We start from the raw sequence: 16594 nt of genomic DNA on the forward strand, positions 1-16594 counted from the left end.
AAAAATAACTCTAGAACTCCACACATTTAACCACGTTTAAGAGGTTCTAAAGGAGTATACTTTTATCTGATATAATTTAACATTAACTGTGCTTTAAGAGTACTACTACTCTGATTTACCTAAACCAAAGGTCATGCAAGGATTTATATGGTATATTGGTTTGTTTTTATTTTTAAAAGCATGAACTTGGGAGATTTATTCAGATGTCTGTAACCATAAAAGAATTCTAGGAAATTAACCATTTGTGTAAAATAAAATGATACTTAACTACCTTTACACGACTAGTAGGATAATTTCTTCTTTTGGATAAAACCCAAGCTTAGTCTTTCTAATATAAAATGAAATATCACAACTATTTGAGATATTGCTAAATCCTGCCCCTTATTTTCTCAATATTTTCTATTATTTCCATGGAAGTAATAAGTGAACTAAGGAAACAACTAGATATATAAACACTCTTCAGATCTCTGACTGTGGCTCACTCTTCTTTTTGAGGCCTACTTCTCGAATTCCTTAATATTATATACATTCTTTCCCACTTGAACCAGAGAGGAAAGACCTTGAAATTAATGGCGATTCAAAAATTTCTTCTCATTAACATAAAACAGGATTTCCCATGTTCAAATACAACTAATGTGAGAGATTTAAAATCATACACACTGAAAGGAAAACATTTTTTCTTTTTTATATTTTCTGTATAATTGCATAAGAGCAAGATATCCAAATGAAAAATAATAAAAAATATGTTGGGTTTATTTTTTTTTTGTTACTTTATTATTTTTTTCTGGTATTAGGTTTTTGGATACCCTCCCCAACCTCAAAAAGAAATATATTTAATACCTATAGGTCTCCAACTCTTCAGCTGCATGACTGATCTTCTCGTCTGCTTTGGATAGTTTCTCTTCTTTCTCTAATCGGTAATTTTCCTCTACTGTTAATTTCCTTAAAACAAAAAGTTTGTTGTTGTTGTTTTTACAGTATAATAAGATAATCAATCACATCTTTTTAATTATATCACTAGTGGTTCCCATGAAACAATTTGCATAATACCACTAAAAACATCACATGCAAGAAAAAAAGTACATGCATAAATATTTATGGTATGGAACTTAAAATTATAAACTGAAATTATAAACCACCTTGTCTAATATAGTACCACTATATTAGAAAAGTTTTTTTTTATTAGAAAAGTTTTAAGAGCTTTCTTTTAATTATTTAAATTCAATTTGCCAACATACAGTATAAACACCCAGTGCTCATCCCATCAAGTACCGTAAGAGTTTTCTGTAAGACATTATCATAAAAATAAGACCAAAGGTAAATATTAGTAAAAACTATCCTACTATGTTTTATTTATCAAGACTTCTTAAGTAAAGCAGCAATACATTTATTAGACAAGAAGGCACCAACTAACAAACTGTATTTCAATAATTTTTAAATTGGTTAAGTCATTAACATAGTAAACAGGCTTCCAGGACGGTTCACACACATATATAAAACAAAAAACAAAACAAACAAAAATAAAAACAACTTATAAAGAACCCAAAGTAGGGGATCCCTGTGTGGCTCAGTGGTTTAGTGCCTGCCTTCAGCCCAGGGTGTGATCCTGGAGAACCAGGATCAAGTCCCACATCAGGCTTCCTGCATGGAGCCTGCTTCTCCCTCTGCTTGTGTCTCTGCGCCTCTCTCTCTCTCTCTCTCTCTCTCTCTCTCTCTCTCTCTGAGGAATAAATAAATAAAATCTTTAAAAAAAAAAAAAAAAGAACCCAAAGTAAATAAAAGCAGTAGTAATAGTAGTCCTACTTACTACTTCTAGTTCTTTTAATAATAATAGCTAATTTAGTGAGCATTAGTATGAATCAGAAATTGTTCTTAAGACTTTTACATGCATTATAACCCTATCTAATTATCACAACAGCTCTACAAAAAGAGAAAGGAAGCACAGAAACTAAGTAAGTGAAGCTAGGCATAGAGCTAGCAAGTAGTGACTCCATTATACCATATTACCCATGCTGTTTCAGATGATGCCATCAGTAACAACACTGGTCCTTCAAGAAATACTTATTAAACACCACAAGGAAACACATTTGGAGTCCTAAATGTGATTCAGTCTCTCCTTCTTCATGAACTTTGGGGAGGAACATGACAAACTATTGAAGAAATTCTACAGGGCAGGATTAAATGTTTTATATTCCACAAACTACATTACCAACTGCTAAGAAAGGATTTGCCAGGTCAATCATTTCATAGGTGTAGAAGAAAATAAGTCATCTCTTCAGAAAAAGCATGAAAATATAATGGGCTTGGATATGGAAGGAGGTGTATTTTTACAGAATCTAGATTAAAAATGACCAGAAATTCTTTGACACCTCTGTTGCTGAAAGTAAAGTCTATGAACCTTTCCCTTGAATTTGGCTAGGCTCATTAATGATGGAAATTGCACTATAAAGGTATTCTGATGATTTAACTAAAAAACAATCACATCTCACGTCACACATTTAAAACAACATATTGAGGCATCTGGGTGGTTCACTCAGTTACATATCAATTATGGCTCAGGTCATGATCTCAGGGTTGTGAGACTGAGCCCTGTACTGTGCTCCACCCTGGGCATGGAACCTGCTTAAGATTCTCTCCCTCTCCCTTTATACCCCCATAAACACACTCACGCTTGCTCGCACTCTCTCTCTCTAAAAATAAGTAAAATAAAAATCTTAAAAAAAAAAAAAAGATTCTTTTTCCCTTTCTGCCCTCCCCCTCCCCCCTCTTCACAAAAAGAATGAAAATATTTTTTTAATAAAAAAGCAGCAATATATCAAGCTTCTATGTTATGCTATTTCACTTCTCTCCAATATTAAATCTGGAAAAGTGCTAGTAATATATAATACATTAATCCTGAAAAATATCAAAATTACTGAATCTAAATTTTATTTTCAGCCCAGGTCATGATTTCAGGGTCCTGGGATCCAGGCCCACACTGGGGCTCAGCAGAGAGCCTGCTTCTCCCTCTCCCTCTGCTGCCCATCCTGCTTGTGCTCTTTCTCTCTCTCTGTCAAAATAAATAAAATCTTACAAAGAAAAAAATTTTAAACATTCCTCATCAAAATTCTATAATCAACCAGTCAAGTTCAAAAAGATACACTCAAAAATATTCTTTTTACCTAAAATAATTCTTCATGTCCAATTTTTACTCACAATATCTTTCATCCTAAATTAAAATGAAGGGTCATCCATTCCTAAAATTACTGATGGAAAACCATGAGGTATCCATTCTGTAGCTCTTCCATTTAATCAAGTTTACTTCTCTTTCATATCCTAAGCAGTGGCCCAAAGACTGATTATGAACAGCAAGTTTTTAATTTTTGAATAGACTACAAAGAATGATTGCAGTATACAGCTTGCAATGACAGAGCTTAACAAATCCACCAGCATCCCGAAGGCAATGTAATGTTGGTATTTTCTACCAGTTTCCAAATACATAAAACAGCATCTCATTCCCAAAAGTTATGTTCTAAAAGTCACCACAAATCCTAATTAGCAAATACTGAACCATTGCTCTCAAGGAAATAGAGTTAGGTTTCTGCATGCTCTGGTCACAGTATTTTCATCCACCAATCAATACATAACCCTGTTTTATGTGTTTTGGTTTAAAGACACCTTATTTAACATATATTGTTGGTTTATTAATAATGAACTCACAGCCAACAGCATCATAACTCATGTCTGAACAAAGCTTATCTGACACGTATACTTTCTCTATAAGACACTCCACAGCCTTCTTGCACTTAAGAACACTAAACACTATTTCAGCACAATAGCTGGGGACCATCTTAAACAGCTAAATCACCAACAAAAAGCCCAAAAATGTGGCACCACATATACTGCAAAAAGGATGCTTGTTTACAAAATGAGAAATGAAATAAGAAGGCATACCAGGGGACACCTGGGTGGCTCAGCAGTTGAGTGTCTGCCTTTGGGCCAGGGTGTGATCCCAGGGTCCTGGGATCGGGTCCTACATCGGGTTCCCTGCATGGAGCCTGCTTCTCCCTCTGCCTAGGTCTCTGCCTCTCTCTCTCTCTCTCTCTCTCTCTCGCTCTCTCATGAGTAAATAAATATTAAAAAAAAAAAAGAAGGCAGAACAGGAACACACACATTGGGCAATTCACATTTTTTCCCATCCTGTGCCTAAGATAACCACTACAGCTCTGTAAGTACTGGTTTGGGGTTAAAAGTTAAGTTTCCACAAGTAGGTGAATTTGTAAATACAGAATCTATGAATGATGAATATCAATTGTAGTAACTTTCATTAAAGGGGCTTGAAATTACATTAATTAAGTTATATTTTATTTCCTTTTATGATGAAAAGTATGTCCTATACTGGTATTTTAATATCTAGAGTCTCCAGATAGGTATCTTAACAGCCTTCTGTGTATCTGTGCATTTAGGCATCAATATACACACGCACAGAATCTTTCACTCTATTATATAAAGGTACTAAACATATTTATTTATAGATTCTACAAATATTTACTGAATAAGTACCATGTGCCAGACATAGCATTAGGCACCAGAAATATAGAAGAAAAGAGAACAAAGTAATTCAGGGAGTTTACATTAAATGTTGAGAAGATTAAAAAAAAAAAAGACAATCATTCATCAGAAGACTATAAGGGCTATAAGAAAAATAAAGCAAGATAAGGGAAGAGGGAATTGCAGGTAATATATTATATTAGTTAGGGTAACCAGGGAAGGATTCTTTGAAGCAACATCTGAACATAGACTCAAATGAAATGAAGGATTTAACCTTATACAGGGAACTACAAATCCAAGGCAGAAAGAGCAAATGCAGAAGGCCCTGAGGTACAGATGTGCTTAGTATGCTAAAAATCTCATCAAGAATGCCAGTGCACTGGAGGATAATAAAGGAAAAAGAAAAATAAGCTAAAATTAAAAGCATAATCAGGGAGAAAAAAAAAAAGGCAGTTGAAGGTCAGATCTTACAGAGTCTTTAGGTCATATAAGAGCTTTGGATTAAATTCTAAGTACTATATGAAGGCACTTGAGTTTGCAAACAAGACAAAGACAAGACCCAAAATTTAGGTTCTAGAAGGATCACACCACTGGAACCAACTGTGCAGGAAGTTGAATGGAAAGAAACTACACATGAATGAGACTACTGCAATAAATCAGACACAAAATGATGATGGTTTGTTAGTTTAGATGTGAGTCACTGTAGGGGAAGTAGTGAAAAATGGTCAGATTCAGAAAAAAAAAAGTGTTTCAAGATTAAATAACTTCCTTAAAAATGAACTGAAGAAATATTACCCAATCCTAAGTTGAGCACTTTGCATATCACATATGCTGAATATGCACTATTTTTAAGCTATTTTACTTGCCGTACAGTGAAGTTAACAATATAATTTTTATTACCTGTGAAGTGTCATTTCATTTTCTTGATACAATTCAGTCATTACTTTAAGTTTCTGCTGAAGCTTTTGAGTCTCGCTTTCAAATTGTGTATTTTCTGACTGCAAAGATGCTTGTTCAGTCTGGAGATTTTTAATACATTCTATAGAAAATTTTTAAAAATCACAATTAAGGGAGTAAACATTTTGAGATGCACATTAAAGATAAAAATCACTAAAAATAATAAATTATTAATAAATGAAATTCTGACAACAGAAAATTTATGATTTTTTTCACCTAAATGCTTTTTAGTATTTTAAAGAACTAGAAAAATTGTTATAATTTTTTTTATTACCTCAAGATTTCCCAAACCTTCAATATTCTAATTCCAGCATCTAATTTTCAGTTAGGAAGTCAAAAAACAATAAAATTCTCAAGGTTACGGAGATGAGAGTTCTGAAGAGAAATATTCTAGCTTAACATTTCCTGTGAAACTGCTTCCACATGATGAACAATGTCCATTTTTATCTAGTAAAAAATTAACAGTTAATACTTAACTTCTAGCCAACCTTTTTTTTTTTTAATTTTATTTATTTATTCATGAGAGACACAGAGAGTCAGAGACTTGGGCAGAGGGAGAAAATTGGGCAGAACTCAATCCCAGAAGCCCAGGATCATGCCCTGATCCAAAGGCAGACACTCAACCACTGAACCACCCAGGTGTCCCTAGCCAGCTCTCCTTTTAAGCAAAATTTAGATAATAAGTCAGGCCAGAAATTTGGATCTTCTGATAAGAAATGCTACATAATCTTCCTAGCTTAATCCAGACCAAGACTGTAGAGAAAAACACCAGTTTTAGCTGGTTTCAAATGCTAACACACCAAAAATAATTATCTATAAAACAAAAACTAACGATTCTAAGTAATTATGAGTACTAGATAATTAGTGCATCAATTGTTTTTAAAAACCTCATTTCCCCTCCAACATCATAACTCCACCTCTGAACTCCTCTAAGATTGAAGTGCCATCTCTCAAAACATGGGTATGAATCATCACCAAAGATCTTTTTTTTCTTTTTTTTTTAATTTATTTATTAATGAGAGATACAGAGAGAGAGAGAGAGAGAGAGAGAGAGAGGGAGGCAGAGACACAGGCAGAGGGAGAAGCAGACTCCATGCAGGAAGCCCGACGCGGGACTCGATCCGGGGTCTCCAGAATCAGGCCCTGGGCTGAAGGTGGTGCTCAACCGCTGAGCCAACGGGGCTGCCCCACCACAGATCTTTTAAGTAATCTCCACACCCAATGTGGGGTTTGCACTCAAGACCCTGAGATTAAGAGCCACATGTTCTACCTGACTAAGCCAGGCAGATGCCCCCATTACAAATCTTATTACAAAGCAAAACTTACTTTGTGTAAAGAAGGCAGTTTCAAATTCACAAAGTCATACTAACAAGCATTAAAATTTTAGTAATTATATGTAATGGCATACTAATTATTCTAAAGGTATATAATTAATTAATCATATATATCAAAAGGAAAGTTTAAAGGAAATATGCTGGGCAGCCCCGGTGGCGCAGCGGTTTAGCACCACCTGCAGCCCAGGGCATGATCCTGGAGATCCTGGATGGAGTCCCATGTCGGGCTCTCTGCATGGAGCCTGCTTCTCCCTCTGCCTGTGTCTCTGCTACTCTCTCTCTCTCTCTCTGCATCCCTATGAATAAATAAATAAAATGTTTAAAAAAAATAAAGGAAATATGCTAACATTAAATAATTTCAATGTGCATACCTGTCTTAGAAATTTTTAAATCTAAATCAGAAGTAATCTGTTGACCAAGGCATTAAGCCATTGCCAAGAACAGTCATTTAAGACATTAACATTGGATATCATCTCTGGCAAAACTGAATTATAGGGATGATCTTTTAAAAGTTAACAGTTTTAATTTGCTACCTTTTAACATCTAAAACTGTATCACACATATAACACTGAAATTAAAAGGTAAGTATGGTTTTACATGTCTTTTTAAAACTGCACTATTTTTATTTCATATGAACATGGAGGAAACTGATAATCCCGCTTTACCAGCAACAACAAAAAATCTCAGTGCTAATTTTTCACAAATCAGAAACAAAAATAACAGTTAAAAAATCAAATTGGATCTTTACATACGTGATTCAATTAACAGGATCATTCTATATAAGGAGATGTAGATAACCTACCTGTAAGCTCCTCCTTTGTCTTATCTACTTCAGATAAATGAATGTAAATTTGGTTTCTTTCTCCTTCTAGGGTTTTTAAAGAAGCATTTAACTTCAGAGAATGGAAAAAGGAAAAAAAGCAACATTAATCAGTTATACCAAAAAAAGGAAAAACAAAAAATTCTCAATATACCATCCCAACCTTTTTAAGTTTTTATCACTTTGATGAAATTATCATCTAGAATGCATTAACCAACAATGCAGCTTCCATCCTGAAAAGTTAACATTCGTCAGTTGTTGTAAATGTCAGAACAGAGACAGAGAAGATCAATGATTGATCCTTAAAAAGTAGCTATTTTCATTCTATTTACTTTCAACACAGAAGTTTTAATTAAAGCAACCTTCAAACTACATTACCAAGACTTCATATAGTTCTGTAAGGATCAAGATACCACTACTACAATGGAAAAGAAAAGATAAAAACAGGAAGAAAATAAACCTAGCATTCACTTCTCAAATTAGGATAAGGGGTAATAGAAAAAGGAAAATACTGAGACCAGAGGAAGAACGCTCAAAGACAAAAATATGAGAGAAAATACACTAAATAGTTTTAAAATATTCCTTATCCAAAAACAAAAGTGCATTATCTTAAATTTTTATTATAAATTTTAAAACTTAACAACATGAATTTCCAAAGTTATTATAAAAAATCAACTAATAAATTCTGATCACTTCTGAAAATTCAGATCACTTCTATGGTGGTAACTATAAAATGGACTTTTAAAATAATTACTAAGGACATACAGGTTTAATCCAAGTCCTGTTTCTTTCTCTATATTCTTTATATTTATATAGTAATGCAAACCTTAGCAGCATGAACCAGTTTCTTCAAAGCTCCTTTTGGTTGATTATCTATAGTTTAAAAAAAAAACAAACACAATAAATTGAGAAAACAGTGCCACATCACAACAGACATCCAAATGATTTTAGTAGTTCACATAACTAGAGCCTTATCCCTTTTCCTGCTACAATAAAGAATTTGATATGAGGCAGGATGGCTTGGACATGCTCCCAAAAAGCTAAACAATAAAGCATTGGAAGAACCATAATTAGGTTCTTCACGACTCACTACAAGAACAAATTTATAACAAGAATTTGGTATTCACCTAAATATAGTCCAGTGTCAACTATTGGATTTTTCAGCATACAAAATATAAGTGGAATTATACTACAAATTAAAATAACATGAAAAAAAATTTTTTTTATTTTTTTTTAAAAACCAAGCATGTATTTTCTCATTACAAAAGGAATTACTTCTTGCAAGATAAAGCAAAAGTGAAAAAGTACAAACAGAACAAATGTGTTCACTTTAGGAATACAGTTTTCTTCCAATGCATTAATACTATCACCAAAGAAATTAAAAAAAAAATCATACCTTCTGCTCCTTAATAAATTTGTTAATTAGGCAGGGAGTAGAGGGAGAAAAAAGAGGACAAAAAGTCAGAAGAGTTACCACCGTGGGAAACTAGTAAAAGATACACAAAACATGTCTGTACTCTTTTTGGAATTTCCAATGAATCTGTAATTATGTCAAGAAAAAATTATTTTTTCAAGTCACAGGAACTGGTTTGAAAACAGTGAGAAGCTATAGTGAACCTAACTCTTGCTTGAGTTTCCAGACTGCAACCAGCAGTGGTAATAACAATTTGGAATGGCCAAGACTAAAGTACTGAGTCATCCAACTAAAACAAACAAAAAACAGTATCCTAAGGTATTCATCTATATAACACTCATTGTTTAAACTACCCACTCATCCATCTGATTAGTTGACATGACTGGGAAAAACATGCATTGAAATGATTATGATGCAATATGAAAACTGCTGTAACAAAGATGTACAATATATAAAAAGAACATGGAACAAAGAAGCTGTAAGTCTGTCTGAGGAGTAGGGAGAAAAATTTACTGAAAAGGCAGTATTACAATTGAAGCTTAACAATAAGGGATGGCAAGAGAGAGAGACAGAGTAGTAGAGACAGATAAAATGTGCCAAAGCAAAATTGTATAAACATGGTGCACACAAAAAACAAATAATCTGATCAAGAAATAGGCAGAAGACACAAACAGACATTTCTCTAAAGAAGACCTACAAATGTCCAACAGACACACGAAAAAAAGCTCAACATTACTGTGTGTCAGGGAAACACAAATCAAAACCACAAGAAGATACCACTTCACACCAGTCAAAATGCCTAAAATTAACAAGTCAGAAAACGACAGATGTTGGAGAGGATGCAGAGAACGGGGAACCCTCTTATGCTGCTGGTGGGAATGCAAGCTAATGGAGCCACTCTGGAAAACAGAGGTTCCACAAAAAGTTGAAAATAGAGCTACTCTATGACCTAGGAGTTGCACTACTAGGTAGTTATCCCAAAGATACAAATGTACTGATCCAAAGGGGCATCTGCACCCCAATGTTTACAGCAACAATGTCCATAAGAGCCAAACTATGAAAAGAGCCCAGATCTCCATCAACAGAAGAATGGATAAAGAAGACATGTATATATATATATATATATATATATATATATATACACAATGGAATACTAGTTAGCCATCAAAAAGAATGAAATCTTGCTATTTGCAACGACATAGATAGAACAGAGGGTGTTATACTAAGCAAAATAAGTCAATTAGAGGAAAACAATTATCATATGATCTCACTCATATGTGGAATTTAAGAAATAAAACAGGATCATAGGGGAAGAGGAGGAAAAATAAAACAGGATGAAATGAGAGAGAGACAAATCTTAAGAGACTCTTAATCATAGGAAACAAACTGAGGGTTGCTGGAGGGCCAGGGGGTAGGGTAATTGGGTGATGGACATTAATGAAGGCATGTGATATAAGGAGCACTAGGCATTATTATAGAAGACTGATAAATCACTAATACCTCTGAAATAATAATACATTATATGTTAATCAATTGCATTTAAATTTAAAAAAGAAAACTTGAAAAAAAAAGAACATGGTGCATATAGGAACTAAAAAAAAATACAAGAGCTATTCATCATTTTTAGCAAAAGAGGATGAATCATGACTTAATACCCTACTGCATACCATTTTCTGATTCACTCATTTCCAATTCCAAGTTATCATAATTTGTTAGGTCTTCTCCCAGCACAGCAGCCCAATCTTTCATCTTTATCAAGCGTTCAGTCAGAGACTTGACATTTAATAGAAAAGGGAAAAAAGAGAGAGAGGTAATGCCTTTTGCTGATTTACAACTTCTGAATGTGTAGTTACAGTTTAAAAATCAATCTACATAGATAACAACTTTGACTGAGCTTGAGATTACCATCTCATTCTTGTTCTGTTTAAGAAGAATCCCAAGTTCTTTAGTAGAGTAAGTTTAGGGGAAAAAAATAAAACAATATCCCAAATTACAAATAAAACTCCTAAAGCTGGAATCTTCAAAACATATTTAGTAACAATGTAAAGAACATAAATATATAGGTTTCAAGATGGCAACCTCCACTTTACTACATAATTACAGAATGTTAGTTTTACATCTTATTACTTGATATTTACACCTGAGTATCAAATTGCAGTTTGAAAGGATAAGATTTAAAAAAGCAGGCAAGTAATGGGGCTAGAAAGGGGCAAACAAGGAGGAAGAAAAAGTGAACAAATTCTAACAATAATACCAATTATTATATTCCTATCAGAGTCAAGTTTCAATTAGACTTATTTTCTGAAAAGTATTCATCTCCGTGAAAGTACATACAACAGCTAATCTGGGTATTACAGATATCCAGCTGATACATATAACTTCATTTGACCAATTTCTAAAATTCTTGATAATTTATCAATAGATAAAGATGGCAGTCTAAAGACAAAGATAAAATCTGCTATTCTTTTTCTTTCTTCATTAAATACCTAGGCTAAAATACAGAGCAAAAAAGAAAAAAGACACATAGAATATTGACATATATACAAAATATATACTAATACATAGCATTAATATTAGTAATATTAATAAATATTAATATCAGCATTATTAGTGTTAATGTTAATTATTCGTATTTATACTTATATATTATATATACTTGTATATTTATGTGATTAACATTAACTATATAGCATTGATACTGATATTAATAAATGTTAATATAGTCTTAATATCAGTAATGATATTAATATTAATATGATATAATTAATATAACACAATATAAGTTATATGATATATATAATCTATATATATTATTATACAATATATGTGACAAATCTTTAAATCTTTAAGGAGCATTTAGGAGCAAGAATGACAATCCTGGTACAAATTAAAATGAATGCCAAAAAAGTACACATGCTCAAATTTGACCAAATAAATTATAAAAATAAAAGCTGCTAAAGACAAAAATTGTCAAATATCAGAATTAGTGCAAAATTCTAGCAGACTCAGTCACTAAAATCAGCAGAGCCACTTACCTTGATCTGATTTTCTTTATCATACAGAACTTGTTCTGCATATACTTTGGAGTCTTCAAATGTTATTTTCTGTTTATTAAGTTGATTCACTTGTTCTTTCCATTCTTCAGCTTCTTGTAAAAGCTAAAATTCAAACCCCACCAAAAAAAAGCAAATCATTCTTTTTCATACTTACATGTAGTTGAATTTATTTATCTATTTAGATGTATCATTAATAGATATTATACAACACAATGTATTGCTGGGAAGGAAGTAGGGAGGAATGTAGGAGGGAAGAAGGGAAGGTCTTACCATCCCTTAAGTCCTATATAACATGCCATACCTTACTTGTACTAAAAAAATTTTTTTTAATCATGTGCTGTTTTATAGTTAAGATAACTGAACTTCCTTGGAATATTCTACATAAGCAATCTTTTACTATATATACTTTTATAGGAAAGATTTTTGGACATGAACAAAAGGTATCGGTTGTTATAAAAACACAGGCTTGACTACATAACTTAAAAGCTTCACAAACCAAAAAATAACACAAAATCTAAAAACAAATAACTAGAAAGGAACTCTTATACACAACAAAAGATTAATAACTTTAACATGCAAAAAGCTCTTACAAGTCAATAAGAAAAACGGGGAAAAAAAAGAATGAGCAAGCAAGTCACAAAGAAATGGCCCATAGAAATATGAAAGAAAAGTCCAAATTTATTAAATCTTGAAAACTCAGTTCTGTCAAATAGTAATTACTGGATTTCTCTGTAAAACTAAGGCTTCATTAGCATATTTCCTAGCACAAGAAAACTAAATTTTTTTCTACGAATGTATAGGAGAACTAAGAGGACACCAACAGATTAAAACCAAATGAAGACTGAAGAAAAAATTTTGAATTTGGGGATTAGGGGATTAGTGAGTTACTAAAGAAATTGCACTCCCAGGGATGCCTGGGTGGCTCAGTGGTTGAGCATCTGCCTTGGCTCAGGGCATGATCCCAGGGTCCTGGGATCCAGTCCCACACTGGGCTCCCCACAGGGAGCCTGCTTCTCCCTCTGCCTATGTCTCTGCCTCTCTATGTCTCTCATGAATAAATAAAATCTTTAAAATGAAAAAAAAAAGAAAGAAAGAAATTGGATACCCAGCATGCAGTCATAAGAAGTATTAGAACATGGCATTAGTGAATATAGAATATTTTATTTCAAGAACCTTAGTGATTCAAAAGGAGTTAGATGAAAACAAGTATAAAGAGTAAGAAAATCTAAGGATAGCCGGGTGGCACAATTGGTTAAGTGTCTGCCTTCGGCTCAGGTCATGATCTCAGGGCCATGTGATGGAGCCGCACAATGGGGGGATGGGGGGGAGCCTGCTTCTCCCTCTCCCTTTGCCTCTGCCATTTCCCCCAACTTATGATCTTTGGCTCTCTCTCTCTCTCTGTGTCAAATAAATAAATAAAATCTTTTAAAATTTTTTAAAAATTAAAAAAAAAATTTAAAAACTAAAAAACTGTAAATAATGTAATCAATGAAAAATTTTCCCATGGAAAAATTTTAACTGTATTGGGAGCATTGTGGGCCAGGAAATATATTTAGATGTGTGAGGAGAGTGTCTATATATATGAAGAAGGAAGAGGGTAAAAGCTAAATCCTCATTTGATCTACCACCAGAAATAGTTCTAGCTTTAGGCCCCAGACCCAGAGCTTCAATAATTCTGTATTCTCTGCCCTCTTTCAGTTTGGGTTTAAGGAGCTGGTACTAAATGCTACTTGCTGTGATTATTAAAATTTGCCCTGCAAAAGACATGAAGAGAAATCTCACAGAGGAAGACATAGATATGGCCAACATGCACATGAGAAAATGGTCTGCATCACTTGCCATCAGGGAAATACAAATCAAAACCACAATGAGATACCACCTCACACCAGTGAGAATGGGGAAAATTAACAAGGCAGGAAACCACAAATGTTGGAGAGGATGCGGAGAAAAGGGAACCCTCTTACACTGTTGGTGGGAATGTGAACTGGTGCAGCCACTCTGGAAAACTGTGTGGAGGTTCCTCAAAGAGTTAAAAATAGACCTGCCCTACCACCCAGCAATTGCACTGCTGGGGATTTACCCCAAAGATTCAGATGCAATGAAACGCCGGGACACCTGCACCCCGATGTTTCTAGCAGCCATGTCCACAATAGCCAAACTGTGGAAGGAGCCTCGGTGTCCATCGAAAGATGAATGGATAAAGAAGATGTGGTCTATGCATACAATGGAATATTACTCAGCCATTAGAAACGACAAATACCCACCATTTGCTTCAACGTGGATGGAACTGGAGGGTATTATGCTGAGTGAAGTAAGTCAATCAGAGAAGGACAGTGTATGTTCTCATTCATTTGGGGAATATAAATAATAGTGAAAGGGAATATAAGGGAAGGGAGAAGAAATGTGTGGGAAATATCAGAAAGGGAGACAGAACATAAAGACTCCTAACTCTGGGAAACAAACTAGGGGTGGTGGAAGGGGAGGAGGGCAGGGGGCGGGGGTGAATGGGTGACGGCACGGAGGGGGGCACTTGACGGGATGAGCACTGGGTGTTATTCTGTATGTTGGTAAATTGAACACCAATAAAAAATAAATTTATTAAATAAATAAATAAATAAATAAATAAATAAATAAATAAATAAATAAATTTGCCCTGGATTACTTTCACTACTGGAGGAAAAAGATGCCAGGAGTATATACTTTTATACTCTATACAAAAGAGACACAGCAGATTGCCCTACTCTCCTGCTTTCCAGAAAGAATCTAATCTTGCTCCTAGCATGGGTCAGTCATGAGTGTGTCTAGAACATTTATAATTATATATTTACAGTTTAAAAGTCCCTATAGGGGTGCCTGGGATGCTCAGTCCATTAAGCTTCTGCCTTCGGCTCAGGTTATGGTCCCAGGGTCCTAGATGGAGCCCCAAGTCAGGCTCCCCGCTCAGCAGGGAGTCCGCTTCTGCCTCTCCCTCTGGCTCTCCACCCTCCCTACTCATGCTCACTTTTTCTCTCTCAAATAAATTTTTAAAATCTTTTTTTAATTAATTAAATTTGATTTAATTTAATAAAAGTTCTCTCTCTAGAGTACAAACCTGTTTCCGGCTTTCCTGAAGTTGGGAATTTTCATTCAAAGCATCTTTTATAGCTATCTTAAGTCGTTCTTCATTCATTTGAAATATTTTGAAGGTCATTTTGGCCTAAGTAAAACAACATATCAGGCTTATAAGAATTAATTTAATACAACAGCTTTTTACAAATAGTCCCTAAAACATGGAATTAAAGACAAAAATATGCCAATATTAATAGAAAAGGCAGTGTGGGGTAGCAGAAAAAAGGTTAGTCTAGCATCAGGGTCCAGTCATAAATCTGCCACAACTTGTCATGTGGCCTTGGACCAAGGATTTAACCACTTCTAATCTTTTATGTACTGTGTAGCAAATTTTGTGAACTTTTTATTATCAGGCCTCTCTAGAATTTAAATTAGATGAGAACTTTCCAGTCTATTTTGTCTACTAATGTTAAGTGCCAAGCACCTTCAACAGCGACCATTATACACCAAGAGTTCAATAAATATCTGTCCAATAAAAAAATGAACTTTCCTGAAGTACCTTCTACAAAAGAACTATATTTAAAACCCCAATACCTCAAATGTAATATTATACCTTCTTCTTTAATCATAAAACAGTAAAATTAAAATGATTTTCCAACGCAACAGACCTAAACTAATTCAACTTACTTCAGCTACTTGTGATTTAAGAGATTTTGATTCATCTTCTAGGGACTGTATCCTTTTTGAAATATCCACCATCTGAAAAGACAGCATCAATCAATAAACAAGTATTTCTTTACTAAATTTTCCCAGTTCCTAAGATGCCACATACCTTAGATACAGTGTTAACCTAATGTATCTACTCAAAAAAAATGAGGACTCAAATTAAGAAAACCTCTCAGCCATATGCTTAAAGGGATTTTATATGAAAGTTGGACAACAATAGTATTTCATCTCATCTTTAATATAACACTTAAATTATATAGGCTCAAGATAAGTTCACTGATATCGTATCTTACTAAATAATTCCATACATCAATATCTTCCTTACAGATTTTAAAATAAATGACAAAGTTAAAATGTTTTCAAAATAATTTTTAAGTAATAAAAAAAAAACACTATGTATGTGGTTATTCAACTCTACTTATGTGAGCTACTTAATAGTGCATGTAGAAAATCTCTACAAGATAAGCAAGAAACTTAACACGGTAACCTCTAAGAAATAAAAAAGCTAGTGGATCTCGAAAATTTTACTCTGTACTTAACAGCCTTCTGTATTTTTAGAGTGCATATAATACTTTAACTGATCCCTTTTTTTTTTTTTAAGTAGGCTCCATGCCCAGCACGGACCCCAACAGAGGGCTTAAACTCAACCCTGAGATCAAGATCTGAGCTGAGATCAAGAGTCAAACATGTAACCAACAGAGCCACCCAG

The 16594-nt window shown here is 33.9% G+C and overlaps 1 protein-coding gene across 12 annotated transcripts in view; it reads right to left on the reverse strand.

Moving 5' to 3' along the window:
• Window positions 1-16594, reverse strand: part of MIA2 (MIA SH3 domain ER export factor 2) — a 91047-nt gene that overhangs the window by 29328 nt on the left and 45125 nt on the right. For all 12 annotated transcript variants that reach the window (XM_055309076.1, XM_055309077.1, XM_055309075.1 and 9 more), the window contains 8 exons: window positions 15847-15918; window positions 15203-15307; window positions 12091-12213; window positions 10723-10828; window positions 8468-8514; window positions 7624-7714; window positions 5431-5569; window positions 841-942 (listed from right to left, as the gene is read on the reverse strand). In XM_055309076.1, coding sequence (XP_055165051.1) covers window positions 841-942; window positions 5431-5569; window positions 7624-7714; window positions 8468-8514; window positions 10723-10828; window positions 12091-12213; window positions 15203-15307; window positions 15847-15918 — 785 coding nt within the window. The remainder of the gene's footprint in view (window positions 1-840; window positions 943-5430; window positions 5570-7623; window positions 7715-8467; window positions 8515-10722; window positions 10829-12090; window positions 12214-15202; window positions 15308-15846; window positions 15919-16594) is intronic.

Source organism: Nyctereutes procyonoides, unplaced genomic scaffold (genome assembly GCF_905146905.1).
Source record: "Nyctereutes procyonoides isolate TBG_1078 unplaced genomic scaffold, NYPRO_anot_genome, whole genome shotgun sequence".
Classification (NCBI taxonomy): domain Eukaryota; kingdom Metazoa; phylum Chordata; class Mammalia; order Carnivora; family Canidae; genus Nyctereutes; species Nyctereutes procyonoides.